Genomic DNA, 24,661 nt, shown 5'->3' with positions numbered 1-24,661 from the left:
AGAGAGGAAGCATAAAGAAGCAGAAACTTCATAAACATCACCTTCCCATGTTCACTGCTTCAACATCCAAACAAGGGGGAATAAACCAGCTCCCCACCACTGCCCAAGGCCCTTCTGCCACTCTGGCAAGGACTCTGTAGCAACATCAGCAGAAATGAAACATGAAATGGGAGACACAAACCATGAGAAACTAAAACATTAAGACAACACTAACCCATTAAACACATCCAAGAAGAAAATCGTTGTCAACTATCAGCTATCTTTTTTCAGATTAAACGTTTCAGAAGACAGAGCTAGCCAAGACTTCTTTCCCAAACGATGCTGAGCTTGTTCAAATCCTGGTAAACAGAAGGCAAAACTGGCCCCCGGGTGGGGAACGGTCACCCCTTGACATCCATGTGCTGAGTCACACCCCTTTCCTTCCCCTCTAAGGACCATGTCTCTCCATCACCCTGTCGCCTGATGTTCCTTCCACTACTCCACGCTGCACCAAGGAGAAAGTTTCCAAAATCCTACAAATCAAACTCTGCTTGTAATAAAAATGAGCAGAAATGCCACTTACGTTGCTTTATCCATGTAATTTCTACTAAGTTTTTATAGTCAAACACTAGGATTTCCTACAAAATGACATTTTGTTGAACATGAGATGAAGATCCAATGTGTCACAAATCAATAAAGTTCCCCCTTCATGGAGTGAGACTAGTTATAGAACGAAAGAAGCATTTCAAATAATTAACTATCAAGCATATGAGGTAGGTCATACAAATGTGGGAAATTGTGGTTTATTTTTACCTCAAGGCACAAAGCTAGTTTGAAAAGATTCTTTGCTTCAAATGATCCACTGGGGACGACACCTTATTTGTACATATTCATAGTAATATAATGAACACCTATAAATTCACCATCAAACCTGAAAGCAGAACATTACAGCCCAGATTTGAGTTTATTCCAACTTTGTGTTTCTAGTCAAGGATGATTGTATCCTTCTCTTGCTCTGAGTTTTGGACTCGCTTCCACTAGGCTGTCGTATTGGGACCTGCCTTCAGAAGCACGGTCAACAGCCCCGGCCAGCAGCTGTCCACCTGCAGGCGCAGGGCTCTCACTGCCCCAACACGCCAGTGGGGTCTCTGCCCACACCACATTCAGGCCTGAATCACCACAGACAACTGAAACTCTATCTCTATAATGCCGATGGGTAGAGCTATGGAAGTGAAAGGTTCTCGACAGACAAACACATCCTTTCCCAAGGATGACAAAGGGCCTCAGGGCCTCTGCTGAGCCTGGAAGAACCTGTTCCATAGCTCTGTGGTCTTCAGGCACTTCTTTGAGCATCAGCCATAGCACCTTAGCTTTTGGTGGAATGTCCTAGACCGGTTCATGCTAATTCTACTGGGTGGTCAAAGGACAGGAAAATACTTTGAAATAAAGGGAAAGGAGGTAATGCCAAAAAAAACAAAACTAAAATAGCCAGTTTGAAAGTAAAAAACATTTGCATGTTGTCTCTTTTAAACACACTACAACTTTGAACTATGTCCGTGGACTGTTACTACTGCGAGTACAAAACAACAATAACTGGCTTTGTACAAGTTGCCTTATTTACAATTGTTTGCTTTTTAAAAAATATTATATTAAAAATGTGAGATTCTAGAAGGCAATAAATATTCAAAGGTCTCCCATTCAGAAATGTCTGCCACCATCCAGTTGCCAAAAACACATGGCATATCCATACATATAACTGTAAATATGAAACGGGAAAAGAGTGCTCTGAACATTACAGCTTGCTGTGAAGACAAAAGGAAAAAAATCACCATTTTAGATAACTTCAAACACAATCTCATCTAATTTTAAAAACTTTCATTCACAAGTGCTGCTGAAGTGCAGTGTCCCATAATCCCTTGCTCTGTCAGATTAGGAAACAAAAGGGGCAGTGCAACTAAACCTGGGCAACTAGAAATTTTAAGATGCTTTAATTGAAAAATCAATTATTTTAAAATCACAAAACGCTACACATAAACAATTTTTTTGGCACTACATTCAGGACTTAGTAACATCAGTAATGTTCAATTCTGTCAGCTTTAGGACAACTTGCAAATTGTGAGGTCAAACCCTCGACTTGCAAGGTGGAGAAGCCACACTCAAGCAGTGCACAGGCTCTGAGCTGACACACTGAGAAGCAGTGCTGCGTGCTGCTGGACACCTTGACGATAGAAAATGTACCTTGAAACGAAAAAGTCAGGAAGGATACACAGACAATTGGTAGACCCTTCGGTGACTGTGAACTGCACGTCCCCCATTCTCTCCCAGTGTGCCAGCGTACCGGGAGAAGGCAGAATGCCTTGTTCGAAACTCAAGCCAGGTCAAGTGAGTAGTCTCAGAAAGAAGAACTGTAAAAAGTACCCAGAAAATAACCTTTGGAGACACCTTTCTCCTCCTGACAACATCAGGCTTTTAGTTTGTTAAAACAGATGAGCAAATAGCTTGGCTGCAACCAGACAAAAATTACTTCAGAAAAAGGTTCTGTTTCCACAAAATTCCTTAACAACAATTTTAATTTGGACTCTTAAAAGCAACCACTAAGACATCAGAAACATAAAGAACCTCTCACAAAAAGTCAGTGCTGGATAATGAAACTGTATCAAAGTTGGTAATTAGGCATAATTGAAGGCTGCAGTGAACATATAGGTCTTTGTTCTCTTTAATTCCAGCACTGACTGGGAATTAAAGATAAGAGCTTAAGGCATATTTTAGTCAGAGTCCAGATGTATAAGCCCCAGTGTTCTAAAAGCAATTTAGGTGCAATAAAAAAAAAAGAGACTGTCAAAAATATTCTAGATGGCGGCAGAGGGGGAAGAAGGTAGCTGGGGAACATGTATATTCCTTACAAATGTAAAACACCAAATAGTTTCATACCTGAAACAGGAGCAAGCGAGACCAAGTAGTCACAGGGAAAAAATCCACTTCAAATCAGTCACATTCAAAAATAATGTATTACCATATTCAAAACAATTAGGAACATTTATAGTAGACAAGATATAGCTCAATATCTGCAACGAACTTAATTTTACCTTATCAAATGAAACAATGGGAAACAGTAGATAAAAAGTCATTTCAATGAAGATTATCAGGGCATTAAACCAAAAGTTCCTCTGATTGGGTAACTATAAAGTATACACTATGATTAAGGTCTTCTTTTGGCAGGATTGGACATGGCGATATAAAGAAATTTCTTCTTTTGATCTTCTTTTGGCAGGATTGGACATGGCGATATAAAGAAATTTCTTACCTAAACACAGAAACACAGACAACTGTATGTGCATGTCTACCCTTCATTCCTTTACTGTTCTGTAGGAATGTGATAAGATGAAATCAACAATTATACGGGCACTGGAGAGGACAGTGATACATGATTTGATAGGTAACCAAAAATTACATTTGCAAAATGATACAAAAAGTATAAAGTGGATGTGAAGATACAGAAAGAATTTGACAAAATAAAACAAGTGAATAGAGGCTTATTTGCAGGCTGGCTTTGTGACAGCAATCAGAGGATCAGGGAAAGGATGTAGTGATGAGGGACACGCACTGTTGATGCCTCTATGGCATTGGTCTTCTCTCCGTGCCCCCTCCTTGCCTCTGCCCAAGGTTCCTGAGCTCCAGACTAACAGCTGGAACACAACACAACCATCACATCTCTACTGCAGCCCCTCGGAAAGCACTCTGCAGGCTCAGTCTTCTCAGACCCTCAGGGAAGGCACCTGATCACCCTGTCAAGAGCTAGCAACAGGAAGTTCTCTCCTGGATTCACTACATCCTGCTCACTGTCGCCCTCCGCCCTTGAGGCCCAAAGTCCAAGCAAAGACAGGCCCTGGTGTGCTCCAACACTGACTCTCCCCTGTGAATTTTGACAAAGAAAATGCTCTTACTACCATCCCTCCCAAAAACCTCAAGTGGAATTGTTCCTCTACCTAAAAACTTTACTTATTAAATGCTGAATGATATAATATTCATTTTTAGGAAAATACCCAGAAAGGAAATGCATAAAACATAGCTGGCTTGAGCTGAAAGAATTAATCTTACAAAAAGAAATCCCCCAAAAAACATTTTATTTTATGTGACATATGTTAACACAATGTTTGCTTTCAGAAAAATTTCTTTCAATATAGCCAATATGATATTTTATCATTATAGCCAACAATTTTTGTTCAGGCCTCAAGAGCATGAACCCATGGCTAAAAGGAAAGATGGCAACCTTTCTTCCACTGGGAGTATTACTAACTGTCTCTGCCCAGCGTACTGTAGGGGCTGGCACTGCTCACTGCCCAGCGTACTGTAGGGGCTGGCACTGCTCACTGCCCAGCGTACTGTAGGGGCTGGCACTGCTCACTGCCCAGCGTACTGTAGGGGCTGGCACTGCTCACTGCCCAGCGTACTGTAGGGGCTGGCACTGCTCACTGCCCAGCGTACTGTAGGGGCTGGCACTGCTCACTGCCCAGCGTACTGTAGGGGCTGGCACTGCTCACTGCCCAGCGTACTGTAGGGGCTGGCACTGCTCACTGCTCAGCATACTGTAGGGGCTGACACTGCTCACTATAACAGAAAACCCTGAGGAAGCACAATTCAGTGTGCCAATGTTCATCTAACAAGGGAAGGCGACCTGAAACACACTTGACAACAGGGCTTAACAAAATACCCCAAGCCAAATGGATGAGATGTACATAAACTCCCCCAAAAATATTAACTTGATCCCAAAAATCTCATTCTGATACAATCAATTTTGTATTATAAAGCTTTAATTTATATGAGCTTGTTAAAATGTATCACTCACATAAAATAAGACTTCCACATAGGAGAAAAAGAAAAAAAAAGAAGCTAGAAATAAGGGTGGCGAATAAACCTCACTCCGTGAAATCCATCCTACTCACCAGAGGGTGTCACAGTTTGGGGTGTGAGGTCAGAGCAGTAAACATAAAGAGGAAAACTCAGTTACACACATGATACCCTCATACTGAAGAATAAATGACTAACTGTACAAGAAAAATTCAATTTTTTCTGGAAGAAAAATCATGGAGCAATCATGCTCTTAAGTGTGATGAGAAAGATAAGACATTTCATGAACAGTATTGTAAATTATATCTTTGTAACAATTAGGTGAATTTTTTTTTTGGAAAGTCTATTTATAGAGAGGAAGGTTTTGCATCCACTGATTCACTCCTCAAGCAGCATCAACAACCAGAGCTCATCTGTGCAGTAACAAGCCTTTTGACTATCCTCGACAGCTTTCCCAGGCCACAAAGCAGGGAGCTGGATGGGAAGCAGGGCTGCTGGGATTAGAACTGGCGCCCATATGAGATCCCATTGAGCACAAGGCAAGGACTTTAGCTGCTGGGCCCCGTTACGTAAATTTTATAAAATTATTTCTTAAACCATTCCTAAATTATCATGATAAATATAAACCCATTTACACCCAGATTTTATCAGAGGACTTAAAAAAAAAAAATACAATGAATGCAGCATGCTCTCTGTTAACCAGGAGTGAAGGATAAAACTAAAAGAAAATTAAGAAACCAATGGAAAGAGGATGAATTCAGGACATGAAAGGAACTCAGCTATTCCGTGCAGCTTCTGGCTGTACACTGAAGAAGAGCACTGGCCTCCCTGCCAGCCAGGAAGTGAGGGACCCTTGGGATGCAGGGGGATGGAGGGCACGCTGCTCTCCAGAGAGGAGCCAGAAACATGATACCACACACACACACACACACACACACACACACACAAAATGCACATGGCAGAAGACATCATCTCAAGGAAGGACAGCAGCTGTGACAAGTCAATACAACATCCAAACCATCAAGGTCATTCAGAAATACCTTTCAAGTCCTGGAAAGCTAACTGTGGTGGAAAATGCAGACTTCTCTCTGAATACACCTAATAGGTTGTTGGCTTAAGCCAGTAAAAGAAAGAAATTTTCTAAAAGTAACAGCCATGGCTTTTGACAAACTTCTAAAACTCTTATAATTTCCACAGAAAAATAATTATCTAGTAGAGGTGGTCTGACTATTGAAGACTGTTTTTCTCAATAAGATCATGTCAGAATCACAGGATATGTTTTATATTCAACTGTCTAGCATGTGCCATGATAGGAAAAGATGAAAAGAAATCCCCATTTAATGCAAAAGCAGTGCTAAGTCACTGAAACTGTACCAACCTCTCTACATATACTAACATAAGCAAACCACACTGGAAAGAATGACATGATTTTTACGTTACTTTGGTTCAACAGAAGTATTTCTTGTATAGATATGCTTTAAAACAAAGGAACCATAAACTGCTACTTTCTCTAAAATAGAATTCATGAGAGGGAAAGAGAAACAGAAAACAAATTCTAATCAAAGGTGGAAAACAATTGGTGGGAGAGGGCAGCGATCACTCAGGTTGGGTGAAAAAAAACAAACAAAAACCAGTCTCAGGAACAGATAGGAATAGCGTAAGGCTTACAAAGTCCACTCGTGAAGAGCCCTAGGAGAGCCAGGCCACGGAATAAACGACCACATGAAAATAAGCTGCCACTTCAGTAATGCTAGAAACACAATGTCCCTCACAGAAGTCTCCTTCAAGAATTTCTTGGAAGTGATTGTGATTTAGGAGTTAATTCACATAATATGAATGGAATACATTCTATTCCACAATAACATTTTCAAAGGTTTGAACACGTGCTCACCCTCTAACGTAACAACAATGCAAGTTTCTCAAACACAAGTGCACAGGGCACATCTTCAGCAACAACCACTTGGAAAGAACACACACTTTTCCCAGGAACATTCACCTTTGTGTTTGAAGAAAAAGGGTAAGACTTGTACCTAAACTTAAGAAACAAGAAATAATCTGATGCATGTAACACATAATAACACATCAACATATAAGGTTTTGAGCAAAGAGAAAGGGAATGCAACAAAAACACCTACCCAGTATCAGGCCCAACACTGGTGCCAGTAAAGAAACCTGGTGAGCTGTGAAGCAAAAAAATTGCCAATCTTTCCATTGCGAAGAAGGAGGAAAGATTTTACGTATTAATAAGATCAGAGATGGTATTAAATAAGACAACACAGCTGCGGCCACTGGACTGATCCTCCAGCTTACGGCACTGGTGTCCCATAGATGCCTAGGTTCATGTCTCAACTGCTCCACTTCCAACCCAGCACTCTGTTTATGGCCTAGGAGTATGGCTGAGGATGGCTCCACTAGCACCCACATGGGCGATCCGGAACAAGAACACACCTCCCAGATTCTGATGAGCTCAGCTCTGAGCACTGCAGCCATGGGGTACGTGAACCAGCAGATGGAACCACTTCTCTCTCTGGAAAATTGCCTTTCAAGACAATTAACGATAAACCCTAAGTGAGTAAAGGCAAAAGGCCTGCACAAATGTCAAGGCTTACTAATCAGCTTTGTGAGCATGGTGATATCCCATTAAGTCTGATCCCACTGTTACCGGCTGCAATTTCCCAACAAGTATGGCACCATCTAAAAATAACTACCTCCTTAGACTCCAAAAAATGGCTTCACCGACTGGAACAAGACAAGGGTGCCCGCTATCACCACTGCTATTCAACATAGTCCTAGAGGTACTTGCAGAGGCCATAAGACAAGAAAAAGAAATCAAAGGCATACGTATAGGAAACGAAGAAGTCAAGCTTTCACTATATGCAGATGACATAATCCTATACATAGAAAAACCAGGAGACTCAATACAGAAACTGCTAGAACTTATACGAGAGTTTGGCAGAGTGGCGGGGTACAAAATTAACGAACGAAAATCAACAGCCATAGTGTACGCAAATAACACCAAGATGGAAGAAGATCTAACCAACAGGATACCATTCAAAATAGCAGAGAGAAGTATGAAGTATTTGGGAATAAATTTAACCAAAAGCGTAGGAGACCTATTCGAAGAAAACTACAAACTATTTAAAAAGGAAATTGAACAAAACCTCAAAAGATGGAATAACATCCCGTGCTCCTGGATAGGCAAAATCAATATCATTAAAATGTCTATACTACCACAAGCAATATACATTTTCAATGCAATTCCAATCAAATTGCCCAAAACATTCTTCACGGAACTCGATACAATGATTCAAAAGTTTATCTGGAAACACAAAAAACCACGAATAGCTAGAACCATCCTGAAAAATAAGAAGTTAGCAGGGGGAATCACAATCCCGGACCTCTGGACATACTATAGAGCAGTGGTTATCAAAACAGCCTGGTACTGGCACAAAGACAGAAAGGAAGATCAATGGAATAGAATAGAAGCACCAAAAGGGAACCCACACAAATACAGCCAATTAATCTTTGACAAAAAGACCAATGACAACTCAAGCAAGTGGGAAGGCCTCTTTAGTAAATGTTGTTGGGACAACTGGCTGATAGCCTGTAGAAACAAAAAGATAGACCCTCATCTATCACCATACACCAAGATCCAATCTACATGGATAAAAGACCTAAACCTACATCCAGAAACCTTCAAACTCTTGCAAGAAAATGTAGGAAATACCCTGCAAGACCTAGGAGTAGGTTCCGACTTTCTAAGAAGGACACCAAAAGCAATAGCAGTTGAGAACAGAATAAACAAATAGGACCTCATCAAACTAAGAAGCTTCTGTACAGCAAGGGAAACAATCAACAAAGTAAAAAAGCAACCCACAGAGTGGGAGAAGATCTTTGCACACGATATAGGCGATAGGGGGCTAATTTCCAGGATATACAAAAAACTTCAAAACAACCAAAAAACCAAAACGAACAAGCCACTCAAGAAATGGGCACGGGAAATGGGCAAACATTTCACAAAGGAACAAGTCCAAATGGCAAACAAACATATGAAAAAATGTTCCAGCTCCCTAGCAATAAGGGAAATCCAAATTAAAACATCGATGAGGTACCACCTAACACCAGCAAGATTGGCCCACATAAACAAGAACACCAACGACGCTTGCTGGCGAGGATGCGGGGAAAAGGGAACCCTACTCCACTGCTGGTGGAGCTGCAAATTGGTACAGCCTCTATGGAAATCAGTCTGGAGAACACTCAAACAACTCAAAATCTGCATACCATATGACCCAGCAATAGCACTCCTAGGAATATATCCAAAACACCTGTTTTACGACAAACCAACATGCATCCCCATGTTCATTGCAGCACAATCAGTAATTGCAAAAACATGGAAGCAACCAAAATGCCCATCAGCAGAAGATTGGATAAGAAAGCTTTGGTTCATCTACTCCATGGAATACTACTCAGCTATTAAAAAAAACAAAATGCAGTTCTTTGTGGCTAAATGGGCACAACTGGAAACTATATTGCTAAGGGAAATGAGTGAATCCCAAAAGATTAGATACCACATGTTTGCCTTGATTTAACCTGTAATTTTTGTATGGTTGTTTGTTATTTTTTGAACCTGTCATTGATACTGTCTCAACCCAGATGTTTCGAAGAATGGAACTTGCATTATTTTTAACATATTGTTTACCCAATACTATGTCAATTAATTCCATAATGTTGTATATTGATACTGAGGCCTTGTTGGGGCTTTTAACTGACCGGATCTTTACTCTGTTAGACCTATCTTCAGACCATAGAAGGTCTCCCCAAGAGGCCACTGAACTTATCTGGACAATAAGACGCTGAACTTTATGCTAGGCATGTGTTTGCAAGCAATGAATCTCAACTGAACTTGAACTATGGTTATGCAACAAGGTGGAGGAATCCACCATGGGGGGAGGGGTATGGGAGGGGTGGGGGGAATCCCCAGCGCCTATAAAACTGTACTACATAATACAATGTAAGCAACAATAATAAAAAAAAAATGAGCATTTTCAACTAAATATTCACAGGTAAAAATACAGGTTCAAATTCCTTGGCTATGATAATTTAATATTTTCACTTTATGATGAACTTATCCAGCCTAAAATTCTTTATTGCTAAAATGATTTGATGAGTGCCTTCATGAGATAGTTCCTAAACGTATATTCCAGAGCAAGAAATAATGCATCCAATGGGAACCACTCCTACTTAAAGTCATTCAAAGCCCAGCTGATTCCAATGCCAGTCATTTCTATTGTAACCTGCACATGCCTTTCAGAGAAGACAGGCTTAATGGGATTGTTCCATTGCGACAGCGTGAATAAGTTCCTGTTTTAGATTAATATTAGCAAATTCAAAAAGTTAAAATAAAAACCTCGAGTTCATTCATGCTACAAAGAGAATTACTCATCTAAAAGAAGGGATGCAATGGTTAGAATGAACCTGCAAATTAGAGGTTGTTATTGGAATGTGAACTGAATATGGCCGTGTTTACTTGTTAGTATTGATGTTAGATGGCAGAAATACTGCAATACACTCCCTTTACAAAACTCACCTGTTCATTAAACTTTACAAATGCAAGCATACAAATTAATTTTTAACATGTTATTTTCTTTAAACAAAAGGTCTATTGCTAGGTGCTATAATATGCAATGCTTTGGTGGAATCAAATTGGAAACACTAAAAGAAACTGATTTTATTACCCTGAAGATATTAAAATGTGGCAAGATTGCAAAAACATATGCAAGGAACTAATGTCTTAAGTGGGCAAGCAAAAATGTTTAGAGAACAGCTATGCCCAAACCGATGGTTCAGCATGCTATTAAAGAGTTTTCCTGGGACCAGAACTGGGGTACAGAAGTTACTGTTACTACCTGAAATCCTGGCATACGATCTGAGTTCCAGTTCATGTTCCCATGGCTCCAGTTCTGATCCAGCTCAATGCTGCTGCATCCGGGAAAGCAGTGAAGATGGCTCGAGAACTTGGGGCCCTGCATAGAGTCCCAGGCTTCCGGTGTGGCAGCCATTTGAAGACTGAACCAACAGATGGAAGATTTCTTTCTCTGTTTCTTTCTCTCACTCTCTCTACCACTCTCTAGCTCAGCCTATAAGTAAAAAAGTAAATAAATGAATATTTTTTAAAATAATAAATACAGGGCCCAGCGTGGTGGCACAGTGGTTAAGGTTCACCTTGCACGCCCGGGATCCCATATGGGCACCGGTTCTATCCCGGCAGCCCCGCTTCCCTTCCAGTTCCCTGCCTGTGGCCCAGGAAAGCAATCAAGGACGGCCCAAAGCTTTGGGACCCTGCACCCACATGGGAGACCCAGAAGAGGCTCCTGGCTTCGGATCGGCATAGCATCGGCCATTGCGCTCACTTGGGGAGTGAATCATCGGATGGAAGATCTTCCTCTCTGTCTCTCCTCTCTGTATATCTGCCTTTCCAATAAAAATAAATCTTAAAAAATAATAATAAATACATTTCCCTGCTTACTCAAGTCTTACCACAAGAAGGGAAAAGTAGCCCGTGGGTCGTTTGGGGTCAGATTATGCCATTAGCAGTCTTCTCCAGACATGGCTCGATGATCCACTTCTTACGTTGTTACGTTACGCTGTATTGCACTGCGGTGGAGCCCTAGCCCTATGTTCAGCATCTCTATGTAATATGAAATGGTAGTAATCACTACATGTTCCATTGTTATATCATTTTATATATTGCTGTTATATTGTTATAATAATGTTGAAGTCCTACTACGATTCAACATTGTTATGTAATATGGAATAGTAGTTACTAGATACTACAAATAAGAAATCTCACAAAACAAAGAACTGCTGATAATAACATAATTCAAAGATGTTAGGCTTCAGGGGTGGGTGACATCCAAACCAGACCACCAAAATCCTGCAAAACCATTTGGTTTGGCTCTGCCAAGGCAACTGCAGGGAGCAGCTAAAACATCAATTAAATCACAGCACACTGACGCTTTAGTCTTTTCCCTATTACTTTACCAAGAATCTTAGTTGTTAAAATGTATTTATGTAATGTGAGTACATTTCACATTTTTTCACTATACACATTAAGAGGCAATTATTATTTAAAAAATGTTTCATAAATTATTTTTGTTTTTTCCCAAGTACTTACAGTAACAATGAAAACTCATGAATAAGGTTATAGACGGAAAAACTGAGATGCTGTATGTAAAAATAAAGGCAATATACAGAGAATGTTTGTTTTCACTAATGTAAAAACAGGCAACATAACCCGGACTAGTCCCAGATCATCCTTTTTCTAATATAAAATTATTTAAAATTTGAAGATAGCTTCAATATGTTCATCATGGCCACCATCATTAAATACAGTATTATACAACCACAACTGTGGGAAACTTCCTGGGTTGCTTTGTACCTAGGGAGGTGTTACAATGCTGGGAGAAAAGCAGCCAGGGGCTGGCGGGCAGTCTGGGCCTGGCTAATACTAAATTTAGGTCAACTATGTCACTTTGGCAGCATAGTTGCTTATTCTTTTTTTTTGGAGACAAAAGGGGAGGGGGCAGGAAATGTTGGGACAGGACATACCACCCTGGCCCCCAGGAGGGGACTGCAGATTGACCAGGGAAGGAATGACTTCCGGAGTCTTACACAGACCAGGCCGCTGCACTTGCAGGTGGGCGATGGAGCTGACACAGTGTAGGTTAGATGGGGAAATCAGAGAGCACGCCCAGGTCAAGCCAAGCCATCTGCCCACATGGGAGAGCTGTGCTGGGCTAAACAGCACTGCCTGCTATCCGTAGGCATAAGCAAAGGCAGGGGCTAGCTGGCATGCCTGGCTGGGCTAGGCAGCAGTACCCAACCACAAATGTCAGAGCACAGGGTGGGCCACACATCAAGCTGGCCCAAAGTACCTACCAGAACGTGAGAGAATCAAATCTGAAGGAAGATTCTGCAGAACTGTGTGCTTACCTCTGTGGGACTGCAGCACGGCTCCCGATTCTACACAAAGCTTGGAGTCGGCAGCCCATGTCAGCATACTGAGAAAGTTCTGGGGGCCAGTATGGCTGATATAAGTGTGCACAAGAGCCAGATGGGATGCAGGCTAGACCAGAAAAGACCACACCAGAGGCTTGCATGCTCAAAAATCAGAGTTTGAGGCAGACCTGGTGGGGGGTCACCACCAACAGGCCAAGGTACCAGCTCTTTGGTGTACTGGCTAGGATGGGCAGCAGCACCCTTCAGTTCACCATGACATGGGGCTGGGGTGAGACTGATCAGGAAGCCTCATCCACAAATATATGCACTGGTGATGCAGGTGACAGACTGCACCTGGCCCTACACTGGCAGGTACACACATGATGAGTCAAGCCTGAGGTCACTACTGCTGTGGTTTCTTGGGGGATTCTGCCAAATAAACTGCTGTACTCAGACCCTACACACAGAGAAAATCACAAGACCAGTGGTCAGTATGCCCAGATGCACAAGGTGGACATCACAGCCAACTCGTCTAGGCCAGCAGAGGATGCTGAAGCAGAACAGGTTGGACAATTCTCCTGGCCAAGCTTTGCAGCATGTTCCTGGGTCTGTGGATGCCCTAAGGTGAATAATGCAATAAAAAGCAAATAGACCATGGAAAAAGTTTCTCTACCCTGGTGCAATGCAGCTGACAAGACCTCAGAACTACTGATACCACTCAAGTACCACCCTTGGAAAACTCTTCCCCACTTCAGGGTCTCTAAGGCCTCACCCACAGACCCCTCATCCTGAGGCACTTCGACAGCAAGAAGCAGCCCTGCCCACTTTTTCCTTGAGGACACAGGAGGGAAAAAAAAACATTTTTCCAACCCACCTTCCCACTCTAATAGAAGGCCCACATGGGTGTGTGTCCCTCTCAACTCAACGTGAAGAATATTAAGAAAATTAAATATAAATACAAATAAATATGAAGAAAAATTTTTGAAACTGCATTACACAGAATGGGAAACCAAAAGTATAAGTTAAAAGGAATCACACACACAATATGCCAACACGTTGACCCAGTGATATACTATGCCCATATTACAAAACTAAACAAAGCAAGTCACCCCACCAGAAAAGTTAAAATCCTCATCAACAGAAAATATGTAGAGTATTTTAGATTTTGTAAAGAGACTACAACAATTTGGACAATTACGTATGAATAGGACTAGAACTTCAAAGCAGAAGACAACACATCATTACCAACATTATACTAATAAACAAACATTTACAAAGCAAACTTCCCAGAAATTCTCTTGCTCCTGCCCTGTGGAGTGGGCACAGGGCAAGGCAACATTCGCCCTGGGCCTGAGCACAAGCTGCACACTTTACAGACGTGAGGACTTCAGAAGTAGGCACGCTTACCTGGAAGCTGACACTGCTGTATTTCAGTTCACCTAATATAATTAAGTCTACATGATGAAACTAATTATGATACAGTAGCAAGAAGAAAGAAAAGTTGGCAGTTCGTGACATAATAATTGTGGTTTTATTTTTCATGACATGGCAACTGTAGTATTATTTTGGGGATGACACAGGATTTATTTCTTTTGCAGCATCAGCAACATTACAGTCTACAGTAAAAATTTAAAATGTAATTTTAAAACTTCAAAGTGAAATACATTTAAAAATAGTTTAGTTTTCTGTATTTGTTTTGGTAAATGCTAATGTATTTACAGAAGTCAATTACCTCCAATTTAACTCTCCTATTCTTTGAAGGTTATTTCACAAATTCAGAGTCTCCGATGTTCTTTCAAATATTTCTAGTTTTAAATTTTCAAAAATTAAATCATGTGATTAAATTTTTGTGAAGAAAATGACAGGAAATACGCACAATAATAAAACAGCACAAATGCAAAACGATGAACTGACTGCATAAAAAGTCTAGATGGTTTTTCATTAAACAAAGCCTAAAATGAAAATGTTATTTTATTTATTAGGTGGGGAAAAAGAACAGAAATTACCTTTCTTTTGGGGTGCCAACTCCGTGCTTGCCTAGTAAATGTGTATTTAAGTGCTTCTTCATTACAAAAGCAACCCTAAAAAAAAAATGCAAGTAATTACAAAACCAAACCATAAATCTGCTACATATCTCTACAGAAAGTATACAATGCAGTTCTATGATTATAGCACAAAAATTACATCACACTTGCACTCTTGCTAAGCAAACAAATCATTTGTGCAAGAAGTAACCACGCTATCACTATTGTAAGGCAGAGGAAATCATTTCATGCCAAGTTGACAGGTTCATTTGTACACTTGTGTACACTGCCAGTGACCCAAAGACCAAAACAATGCTTGCAGCTCTCTCGTTCCTCTCTCTGCCACCGGTCGTGAGAAAGATACAGCATGAGACATGCACTGCCCCCAGCCGATCTCACACAGCAAGCATGAAATGAATCTGAGAAAATGTACTATTATTAAATATTTAAAATGCTATAAAATAGAAAATGAATAGCTTCCACAAGGCTTCCTTTAAAATAGGACAATAATTGGAAGACGGGATTTTTTAAATGATATAAATGTTTACTCTGTTTCCAGGAAACAAGAACCGTGTGCTGAAGCACAAGGAAGACCTCAATAAGTAAAACAAAGAAAAACTATGACCTGCCATACAATCTAAATGTACACACAGATCAGCTTCCGGAATTCCATTCAGTTGACAAATAAATGCAAGGGAAAGGAGTCAGCAGGCAGTACGTGAAACACACCTCTTCCACTGAATGGAGCAACAATATCAATTTAATTACATCATGCGATTACTTAAAACAATTTTGATCTCATTCAGATGCATCAGATTAAAATGCTTCTCTTGATAAAAAAAATACTGTTGTAACTTTGAGTGTAAAAGGGCTAGCAAACACTTTTTTTAATTATGTATTACAGCTGTCCTTCATAAAGTTAATTACTAATAGCTAAAAGGCAACAGAATCTATTTGCATTTGTACATGAAAGGCGTGACATATGCAAAAATATGATTGTAATTAGCATTCTTGATATGAAGGGCTACAAATCAAGTTGGCACGCTGAAGAGTCTTAACATGAAATACGGAATTCATCTGGAAGAATCTGCACAAATGGACAATGTTAGAAGACTGCTAGAAGACTTACAACAAAATCTTCAAACAATATCTGTCTTGTTTACACTCATATTTGGGAAGCTCATATTAAGGCCAAAAGAGCACACTTGCATTCCTTTAAAGAACTGTGGCTTGATAACTGAAATAATGTATGTGTAAGTACAATGAAAATCATATTCTGTTTTATATGAGATTCTAACAAGTATAGACAAATTCTAAATAAATGATCACACCATCAATCTTCAAAGTGGAAAGACAATTATCACATACAGAGAATCAAACTGTGATAATATTAGATGCTGAACAAAAATTAACAGTACAAAATATTCTATTTTTGTTTCTGCTTGATTTAAATAAAACAAATATCATTTTTCACTTCCTTAAAAAAGAATACCAGTAATAAGAATGGTCCATTTAAATCATAACTTCCCTACTGTCCTCCATTTTCCTATAATTAAAAAGACATAAAGCTAATAGTAAGCAACAAAGGTTAAAAACCCAAAGTTGCAAAGCACAGCTTATTTACATGAGTAAGTATAATTTAGAAGAACTGACTTAGATATCACATTGTAGTTTTTAGTACAAAAAATTACTAATTAAGATATATAAAAGTTTTAAAAATTGTAGCAAAACTTCTACACAGCACAGAGGAACAAACTAAAAAAGCAAACAGGGAAGAAAATATTTTGCCTAATAAAATATCCTAGCATCACCTGATGGTCTCTAATACTTAATCTTTTCCAAGATTTATCTATCTTTATTTTAAAGGGTGATTTACACAAAGAAGGAAAAACAGAGATGATATCATCTCTCATCCATTGCTCCACTCCACAAAAAGCCACAAAGGCTACAATTGAGCCAGTCCCAAGCAAAGCACCAGGAGCTTCTCCCAGGTCTATCACTAGGGTGCAAGGTCCCAACAACTGAAGCTATTCACTACTTTCCCAGGCCCTAAAAGCAGGGAGCTAGGTCAGAAGTGGAACCACACCTGGGACAGGAAAAAGTGCCCATGTGGGATGCCAACCCTGGAAGGTGGAGGATGCCATCTGTCCCATCTGATACTTAATATTTGGGGCACTAATAATCTTTGGTTCTTCTAGGGAAAAGTGAATAGGGCTACCAAGTGCAAGAAGCAGAGCAGGCCTCGGGGAGCCTCCTCATTGATGCTGCCAGCCATTTACTTTCATACTCAGTATGAATTCAATGAACAAGGCCTAGGCAGCTGTGGTACACACATTTACCTTCATAAAAGTCCCTAATGTTAAGGAGACAGATACTGGAAGAAGGGCAGGTGGAGAAAACAATTCATGGTGCAGGAACTGAGTCAGAAAGCCTGGTGGGGGAGACAGCATCTCTGCATGATGGACAATTGTGCAAGTAACTAGAGTTATCTGATAGGAACATTATTTAAATGGAAGACAGTACCAAAATAGCATTATCACCTGCATTACAGTTATATTTATACTTTCCAATTTAAAAACAAAACAAATTAATGGAACTAATTGCAAAATATTTTCCCTACAGACTATATGGTATAAAAAACATTTTCAGGTTCAACATGGTAGCCTAGTGGCTAAAGTCCTCGCTTTGCATGTGCCGGGATCCCGTATGGGCACAAGTTCATGTCACAGCTGCTCCATTTCAAGCTCCCTGCCTGTGGCCTGGGAAAGCAGCCGAGGATGGCCCAAAGCCTTGGGACTCTGCATCTGCATAGCAAACCCAGATGAAGCTCCTGGCTCCTGGCTTCAGATCAGTTCAGCTCCAGCCATGGTGGCCACTTGAGGAGTAAATCAGTGGACAGAAGATCATTCTCTCTATATCTCCTTTTCTCAGTATACCTGCTTTCCCAATAAAAATAAATACTAATAAATATTTTTTTAAAAAGTTTTCTTCCATACTCTCGGCATAAAATCTTTGTTAAGGAAGAAGAAAATAGACACAAGGTTGGCTGGTAAAGTCTACTTGAGATAAAGTCCGACTGTCCTATCACTGACACACTTCTGGCTATTTCCCTGTCACCTTAGCACAAATCCCAGACGACCAGAGGAAATTTGCCTCCCCAGAACAGGCAGGATAGTGCAAGAAGACCAGACGAAAAGACAGGAGGTTGTGTCTACACAATGTTGCTAACATGACTTCCATACTTCCCACTCTCGTGTACTCATCAAAACAACACTTGACGGTGTTTGTGGGAAATACAGAAAACATATGCAAGCACATGTGCGCCTGTGGCTCTGACAATAAACCCTAACATAGGCGATGCTCTAACTGCAGGCTTGCCAGTGTTAGAGTCACATCCAGGAACAAGAGAATCAGCAGTCACTGCAGCTCCCAACAGTACACGCTTGTCTGGCTTGGCTCAGATGACTCCTTAAACAAACACGCATAACTGAAAATGAGAACTTCACTTCCAGTATGCAACACACCACGTAAAACCTTATGCAAATAACTGATCAACACACCACATCAGACTACAGCACCCATCATATGAGAGATATTTATCATGGAAACCACAGCACTCATGCTCATTGACACAAATCAGATACTATTTCTGCTTACAACATGCCTCAAGAAAAGGGACAGGGAACAGACAAGAATACAGGACACCAAACTTCTGTACCGCAGCAGAGAAGAAAAACGAGCCATCACAGATGTCCGTCCTATGAAAACAGTCCCACTGGTTCCTCCCAGGGATGTTTCTAATTAAACTAATCTCAAAAGTAAAAACAATTATCAGTAGCCGAATGAATGAATGGCTCAATGAAGACTGAGATTTGACGTCACCTTTTTTTTTTTCAAAATTGTAATATTCTTCTAAAAATCATACTATTTTCAGTGTTCATGCACATTTCTAAATTTTATCAAGTCTAGTAATGTAAAAAGATCTACACATAAAACACCCAGCCATCATCAGAAATGCTGCCCCTTCCAAGCTTAGGCCGTGGCGCAAGCAAAGCACTACGCTGCTCTGGCCTCTGCTGTGTAGGCCTGCCACTGGGCATTCTCTCTCATGCCAATCCCCTCCTTCCCTCGCCTGCCAGGCACCACTGGCATCACACTAGGTACCCAACCTTGATCCCTCGGAAGCAGGTAAGGCACAGGACAGTACTGACACTCCCATGAGGCAATTCTGTGCCCCAAGTGTGTGACTCACTGGAAGACCATCGAGTCACTGTGACCTCAGAAAAATGGCTTCATTATGTCTCCTTTGGTTATTAACAGGTCTTCAAAAAGTTGAAATGTACATTGTGAAATAAAGTATGGACAACAAAATGCATGCTTTAATTTCCCCATGATCTTCGATTAAATATCCTCCTATGCCACTGAGATGACGGAAGCGAGCTGCAGAGGCCAGTGTGGAAGTGGTGGTGCGCTGTCCGGGACAGTCACACGGAGGGAGGAGAGTTCCACTTACTGAGCAAGGCACTGCAACACAGCAGCAGGCAATGGGCCAACTGGAGGCCCGCTGAGGCCACACGACCACAACCTGCGGGATCCTGGAGCTGCAACATCATCCTGACTGCACAGAGATTCCTGGTGATGCCAGGGACTTCCCAACTGGATCATTTGTCTTTTGGGGCAGACGAGGGAGTTCACGGCCCTTAGGCAGAGAATGAATGATGAGGGCTGATTCCTCAACCTAGACCTGCTACGTGCTCTCCCATTATGGCAGGGTAAGATGTTCTCTGAAAGCCTCTTTAAAAAGGACACTTATCAAGGGTTCCAACACCCCACTGCTCCACTTCTGATCCAGCTCCCTGCTAGCAAGCCTGGGAAAGCAGAAGAGGATGCCTGAGGTGCCTGGTCCCCTGGACCCACAAGAGTTCCATCAGAAGCTCCTAGCTTCCACTGGCCTGCTCCAGCCCAAGCCATTGGGGCCATTTGGTGTGAACAAGCACATGGAAAAGCCTCTCTTCCCTCTGACTTTTTCATTCTGTCTTCTTTCCCTCACTCTCCTCCTCCCTGTTTCTCAGTCTATAGCCCTGCCTTAGAAAAACACTTTTTAAAAAAATCTTAAAAAAAAAAATCTTTAAGAAAACACCACCTATCAACTCAGGGTAACCACAGCAATGCTGGCGCAGCGCACAGGACTTGGAAACCAGAATACACACACGATGTGCCAGAACTGTCACTTAAGCAGAGGTTTCTCAGAACAAGAGGGCACATCCTGACTCTCCCACGGAGTATGAAGAAGGGATTGCACCACTTAAAAATATCAGTGGATCCTCTCTCTATAATTTAAGATTTGTTTTTATTTGAAAAGCAGACTTATAAAGAGATAATGAAACAAAGATCTTCCACCCACTGGTTCACAGCCCTGGTGGCTGCAACAGCAAAAGCTGAGTCAATCTGATGCCAGGAGCCAGGAGCCCCTTCCAGGTCTCCCAATTTGGGTGCAGGGTCCCAGAGCTTTGGCCCATCCACTACTGTTTTCCAAGGCCACATGTAGGGAGCTGGATTGGAAGTGGAGCAGCTGGGACACAAACTGGCACCTATATGGGATGCTGGTACTTGAAGGTGAAGGATTATCCGTTTGAGCCACAGAGCTGCCCGCCCACCCCCACACCCTCGATTTCTAATCTAGGGCGTGATGCTAAGACTATTCTCAGAATATAATAAACATGTAATATTTACCACCATGTGTTATATAGCCCATTCAATAGTAAAGATGACTACTACAAGAATAATTATGACAGAATGAGACAGAAGGAATAAAGAAAAAGCTGTACACAACCATAAATACCATCTGTGCATGAAAGACACACAGGGTATTTTTTAAAAGATTCTAGAAAACAGAGTTTAAAAATCAATATTACAGTACAAAAATTTTGTAAACCCATGCATATATGGTGAGTCATTAAGAGTTCATGAAAAGTATATACTGAAAACATTATGAGTCAATTTCAAGTTTTCAACAAACTAATTTCATTTTTCCATTAACATTATGAGATAATTATATACTTAGGCTAAGAATATAAAAAAATGAACAAAATCTGATCTACAATTAACAGGTTTGAAGTCCCAGTAACAGAAACAGATCTCCGGCGGGACGATGTCAGCATCCAACAAGAGCTCAGTGATGCTTAAAGCTACAACTGCCCATGATCATGACCTGAACTTGAAAGGTTTAAGAACAAATTCAACTGTCTCCAAGCAGAAAGTCAGTGCCAAATAAACACAATATTCATCAGTAATACATACTAATAAACAATCTATTCCTTTATTAATTCATATGGAACTAAAAAACAAAGTGCAAAGAAAATATTAAGTAATAGTATCCCAAAGACTGATCATAATATATGTTCCATATTGGTATAAAACACACAAGTGTATTAAGAAGACTTTAATCTAACTCTGAGTGAATGTCACTTGTCATTAAAATCAATGTTCCGGGTATGGTACGACGGCTCAGTGGCCAGCCTCACCTTGCGTGTGCTGGGTCCCATACAGAAGCCAGCTCATGCCCCAGCCATTCAGTACCCTGCCTCGCTGGGAAAGCAGTTGAGAACGACCTAAACCTTGGGAGCCTATACCTGCATGGGAGACCCAGAAGAAGCTCTTAGCTCTTGGCTTTGGATTGGCTCAGTTCCTGCCATGACAGCCACTCAGGGAGCGCTCCAACACATGGAAAATCTTGCTGACTCTCCTTTCCTCTGTAAATATGCCTTCCCAGTAAAAAATAAAATTGTTTAAAAAAGTTTCCTAGCTGCTTAATATGTCTTTTATGATTACTAAAGCATGATCATTCTGAAACTGAGCCTACATAATTAGAATGTTTATGCCAGAGTTTTGTACATTGATTTCAATCTGATTATATAAAAGATGAATTGTCAATCACTGTTTTATTTAGTGGCATCTCTGTAAGTAACCCTATATAACATGACCAATGATCTCTGAAATCTATCCCACACTAGTCTATAAAATCTGCAATGACACGTGGGCACATGTCCAATAGAATGAAGGGTGTAACTGAATTAAGCTTGTTAGTGATCTAACTTGAACACAGCAAGGATGCCTCAGATTCTCTGAGTACATCCAACTTGGTCACGAGATGCTTGCGAAAGCAGAGGTGACAGGAGGAAGAAGGAGGGGACCCAAGCACGCAGGATCAGAGGCCATGTTGATGACCTGAAGAGGAAAACCCGAGGCCACGAGCGAAGGACTGCAGATGTCCAAGAGAGGTTGGAAACAGCAACCAGAAAGATTCCTCCCTAAAGTCTTGCTATACATATAAATTAATTCCATAAATAAATTTTTCTCTGGAAGTAAAGCATTCATTCAAATGATCCTTTCATAATGCTTAAAGGAAAAGCGTAATTCTCCACTTCTTGTTGAAGCTGTTCTCTGACTTCAATAATTCACTCCAGCCATTTCTGCTCAGTGCCACTCCTCACAATCATCAAGTCGCAGCCATCACATCGCCCATAGTGACACTTTTATTCCTGAACCAAAGGTATAACTCATTTCTTGTATTCCAAGTGCAGTCTCTGTGTGAGTGCTTCTAACAGAGCTGTATCTCCTCCCAGGACCATTCGCCGTGTTTTTTCTTGCCTGAACTGCAGGCACCTTCACACACGCCCAACACTCAGTTACGATCTTTCCTCAATAATGACCTCTTGCAGACTTCCCTAATTCTTTTTTTTTTTAAAGATTTATTTTTATTATTTTTTTATTGGAAAGGCAGATATATACAGAGAGGAGAGACAGAGAGGAAGATCTTCCATCCGATGATTCACTCCCCAAGTGAGCGCAACGGCCGATACTATGCCGATCCGAAGCCAGGAGCACTTGTTCCGGGTCTCCCACGCGGGTGCAGGGTCCCAAGGCTTTGGGCCGTCCTCGACTGCCTTCCCAGGCCACAGGCAGGGAACTGGATGGGAAGTGGGGCTGCCGGGATAGAACCGGTGCCCATATGGGATCCCGGGCGTGCAAGGCGAGGACCTTAACCACTGCGCCACCGCGCCAGGCCCAGACTTCCCTAATTCTATCAGTTGTATTACCTTGCCAATTTAGCAAACATACCCTCATGTTCATAAATCATCACCTAGTTTGTCATGATTTTTCACCATGCAGACATTACATTTTTCTTTCCACATTAATTAAACTAGTTCAAACCATTAAGCTGAGTGCTACAGCTTCAAGGTGTTCCTCACTGTCAATCATCGCACACCAGAACAGATGCTTTGGTAAACATGTTAATACAACACCAAAGCTCATAAACCTTTCATAATTCCTTTCTCCCTGGATACAGTACCAAATCCTAAGTAAGCAAGCCTTCAGCAAACTTCCTATACCAATTTTTCCAATTTTTAGAAATGCTGTCAAAAATAAACCTGCAAAGAAATGTAAAAAGCCACATTATAAGTAAAAAGAATAATCGGGCCCGGCATGATGGCGCAGTGGTTGGGGTCCTCACCTTGCACCCCCGGGATCCCATATGGGCGCCAGTTCTAATCCCGGTGGCCCCGCTTCCCACCCAGCTCCCTGCCCGTGGCCTGGGAAAGCAGTCGAGGGCCCAGGGCTTTGGGACCCTGCACTCGCACGGGAGACCCAGAGGAGGCTCCTGGCTTCGGACCGGCATAGCATCAGCGCTCACTTGGGGAGTGAATCATGGGACGGAAGATGTTCCTCTCTGTCTCTCGTCTCTGCATATCCGTGTTTCCAATAAAAAAAATTAAATAAAAATCTTTAAAAAAAAAAAGGATAATCTAAATGCTAATAGTAGCAGCATACTTATGAAGAATTGTATGCACCAATTAAAAGAACAGAAAACTAACCATAATATACTAAATTTAAAAGGAACAAAAAATATTACATGCAACATAAACCTATTTGTATAGAATTACATGTACTTCTGTATTCTGATTTACACATACACAAACATAAGGAATTATCTTCCAAATTCATTATTGTATAATCAAATTCTATATGGTGCCTGTCTTTGTATACAATAAGTAAAATTTAGGATTTTAAATGCAAAAATAATACAATGTTTTGCAGTTTGCAAAACATTTTTTTAAAGATCTAGTTATTTTTATTGGAAAGGCAGATTTACAGAGAAAAGGAGAAACAGAGAGAAAGAGTTTCAACCCACTGGTTCACCCATGAAGTTACAACAGCTGGAGCCGAGATAAGCCAGAGCCGGGGCACTTGTTCCGGGTCTCCCACACGGGTGCAGGGTCCCAAGGCTTTGGGCTGGCCTCGACTGCTTTCCCAGGCCACAAGCAGGGACCTGGATGGCTGGAACCCGAACCAGTGCTCTAACGCAACCATAGCATGTATAAGGTGAGGAATTAGCCTCTGACCCACTGCACCTGACCCTACAAAGCATTTTAATAAGGAACTAATAAGCAATTTTAACAAAGAGGACGAGAGTAAGAGATAAAAAGAGAGAGCCACCCTTCATTTGTGGTTCACTCCAGAAATGCCTTCAAAGCAGAGGCTGGGCAAGGCTGGGCAAGGCTGGGCAAGGCCAAAGTCAGAAAATCAGGAATTCCAGCGGGGCTGCAGGTGCAGGCAGCAGAGGTGAATCACACGTCGCCTCCCTGGGTGCACATCACCAAGCATCTATACTGTACCAAGGTGGACACAGTAACCGAGCACATTTTAAGGGATACAAGTATATAAAATTAGAAAATTGCAATCATTTAATAATAAAATAGCATAGAGTGCAGATTAATCTATAGGGACTGATTGAGCAGGCCTGGCCAGAA

General features: G+C 41.2%; 1 protein-coding gene across 3 annotated transcripts in view; it reads right to left on the bottom strand.

Moving 5' to 3' along the window:
• The window catches only part of ZNF407 (zinc finger protein 407), a 391,190-nt gene that overhangs the window by 223,735 nt on the left and 142,794 nt on the right, over positions 1–24,661 (bottom strand). For all 3 annotated transcript variants that reach the window (XR_005884412.1, XM_040985129.1, XM_040985128.1), the window contains exon 4: positions 14,832–14,906. Coding sequence is in view for 2 of the 3 variants with exons in the window: in XM_040985129.1 (XP_040841063.1) it covers positions 14,832–14,906 (75 nt within the window). In the remaining variant the exon portion in view is untranslated. The remainder of the gene's footprint in view (positions 1–14,831; positions 14,907–24,661) is intronic.

This window comes from Ochotona curzoniae, unplaced genomic scaffold (genome assembly GCF_017591425.1).
Source record: "Ochotona curzoniae isolate NIBS_2020 unplaced genomic scaffold, NIBS_Ocur_1.0 contig_43, whole genome shotgun sequence".
Classification (NCBI taxonomy): domain Eukaryota; kingdom Metazoa; phylum Chordata; class Mammalia; order Lagomorpha; family Ochotonidae; genus Ochotona; species Ochotona curzoniae.
This window is presented reverse-complemented; position numbering and strand designations above follow the sequence as displayed.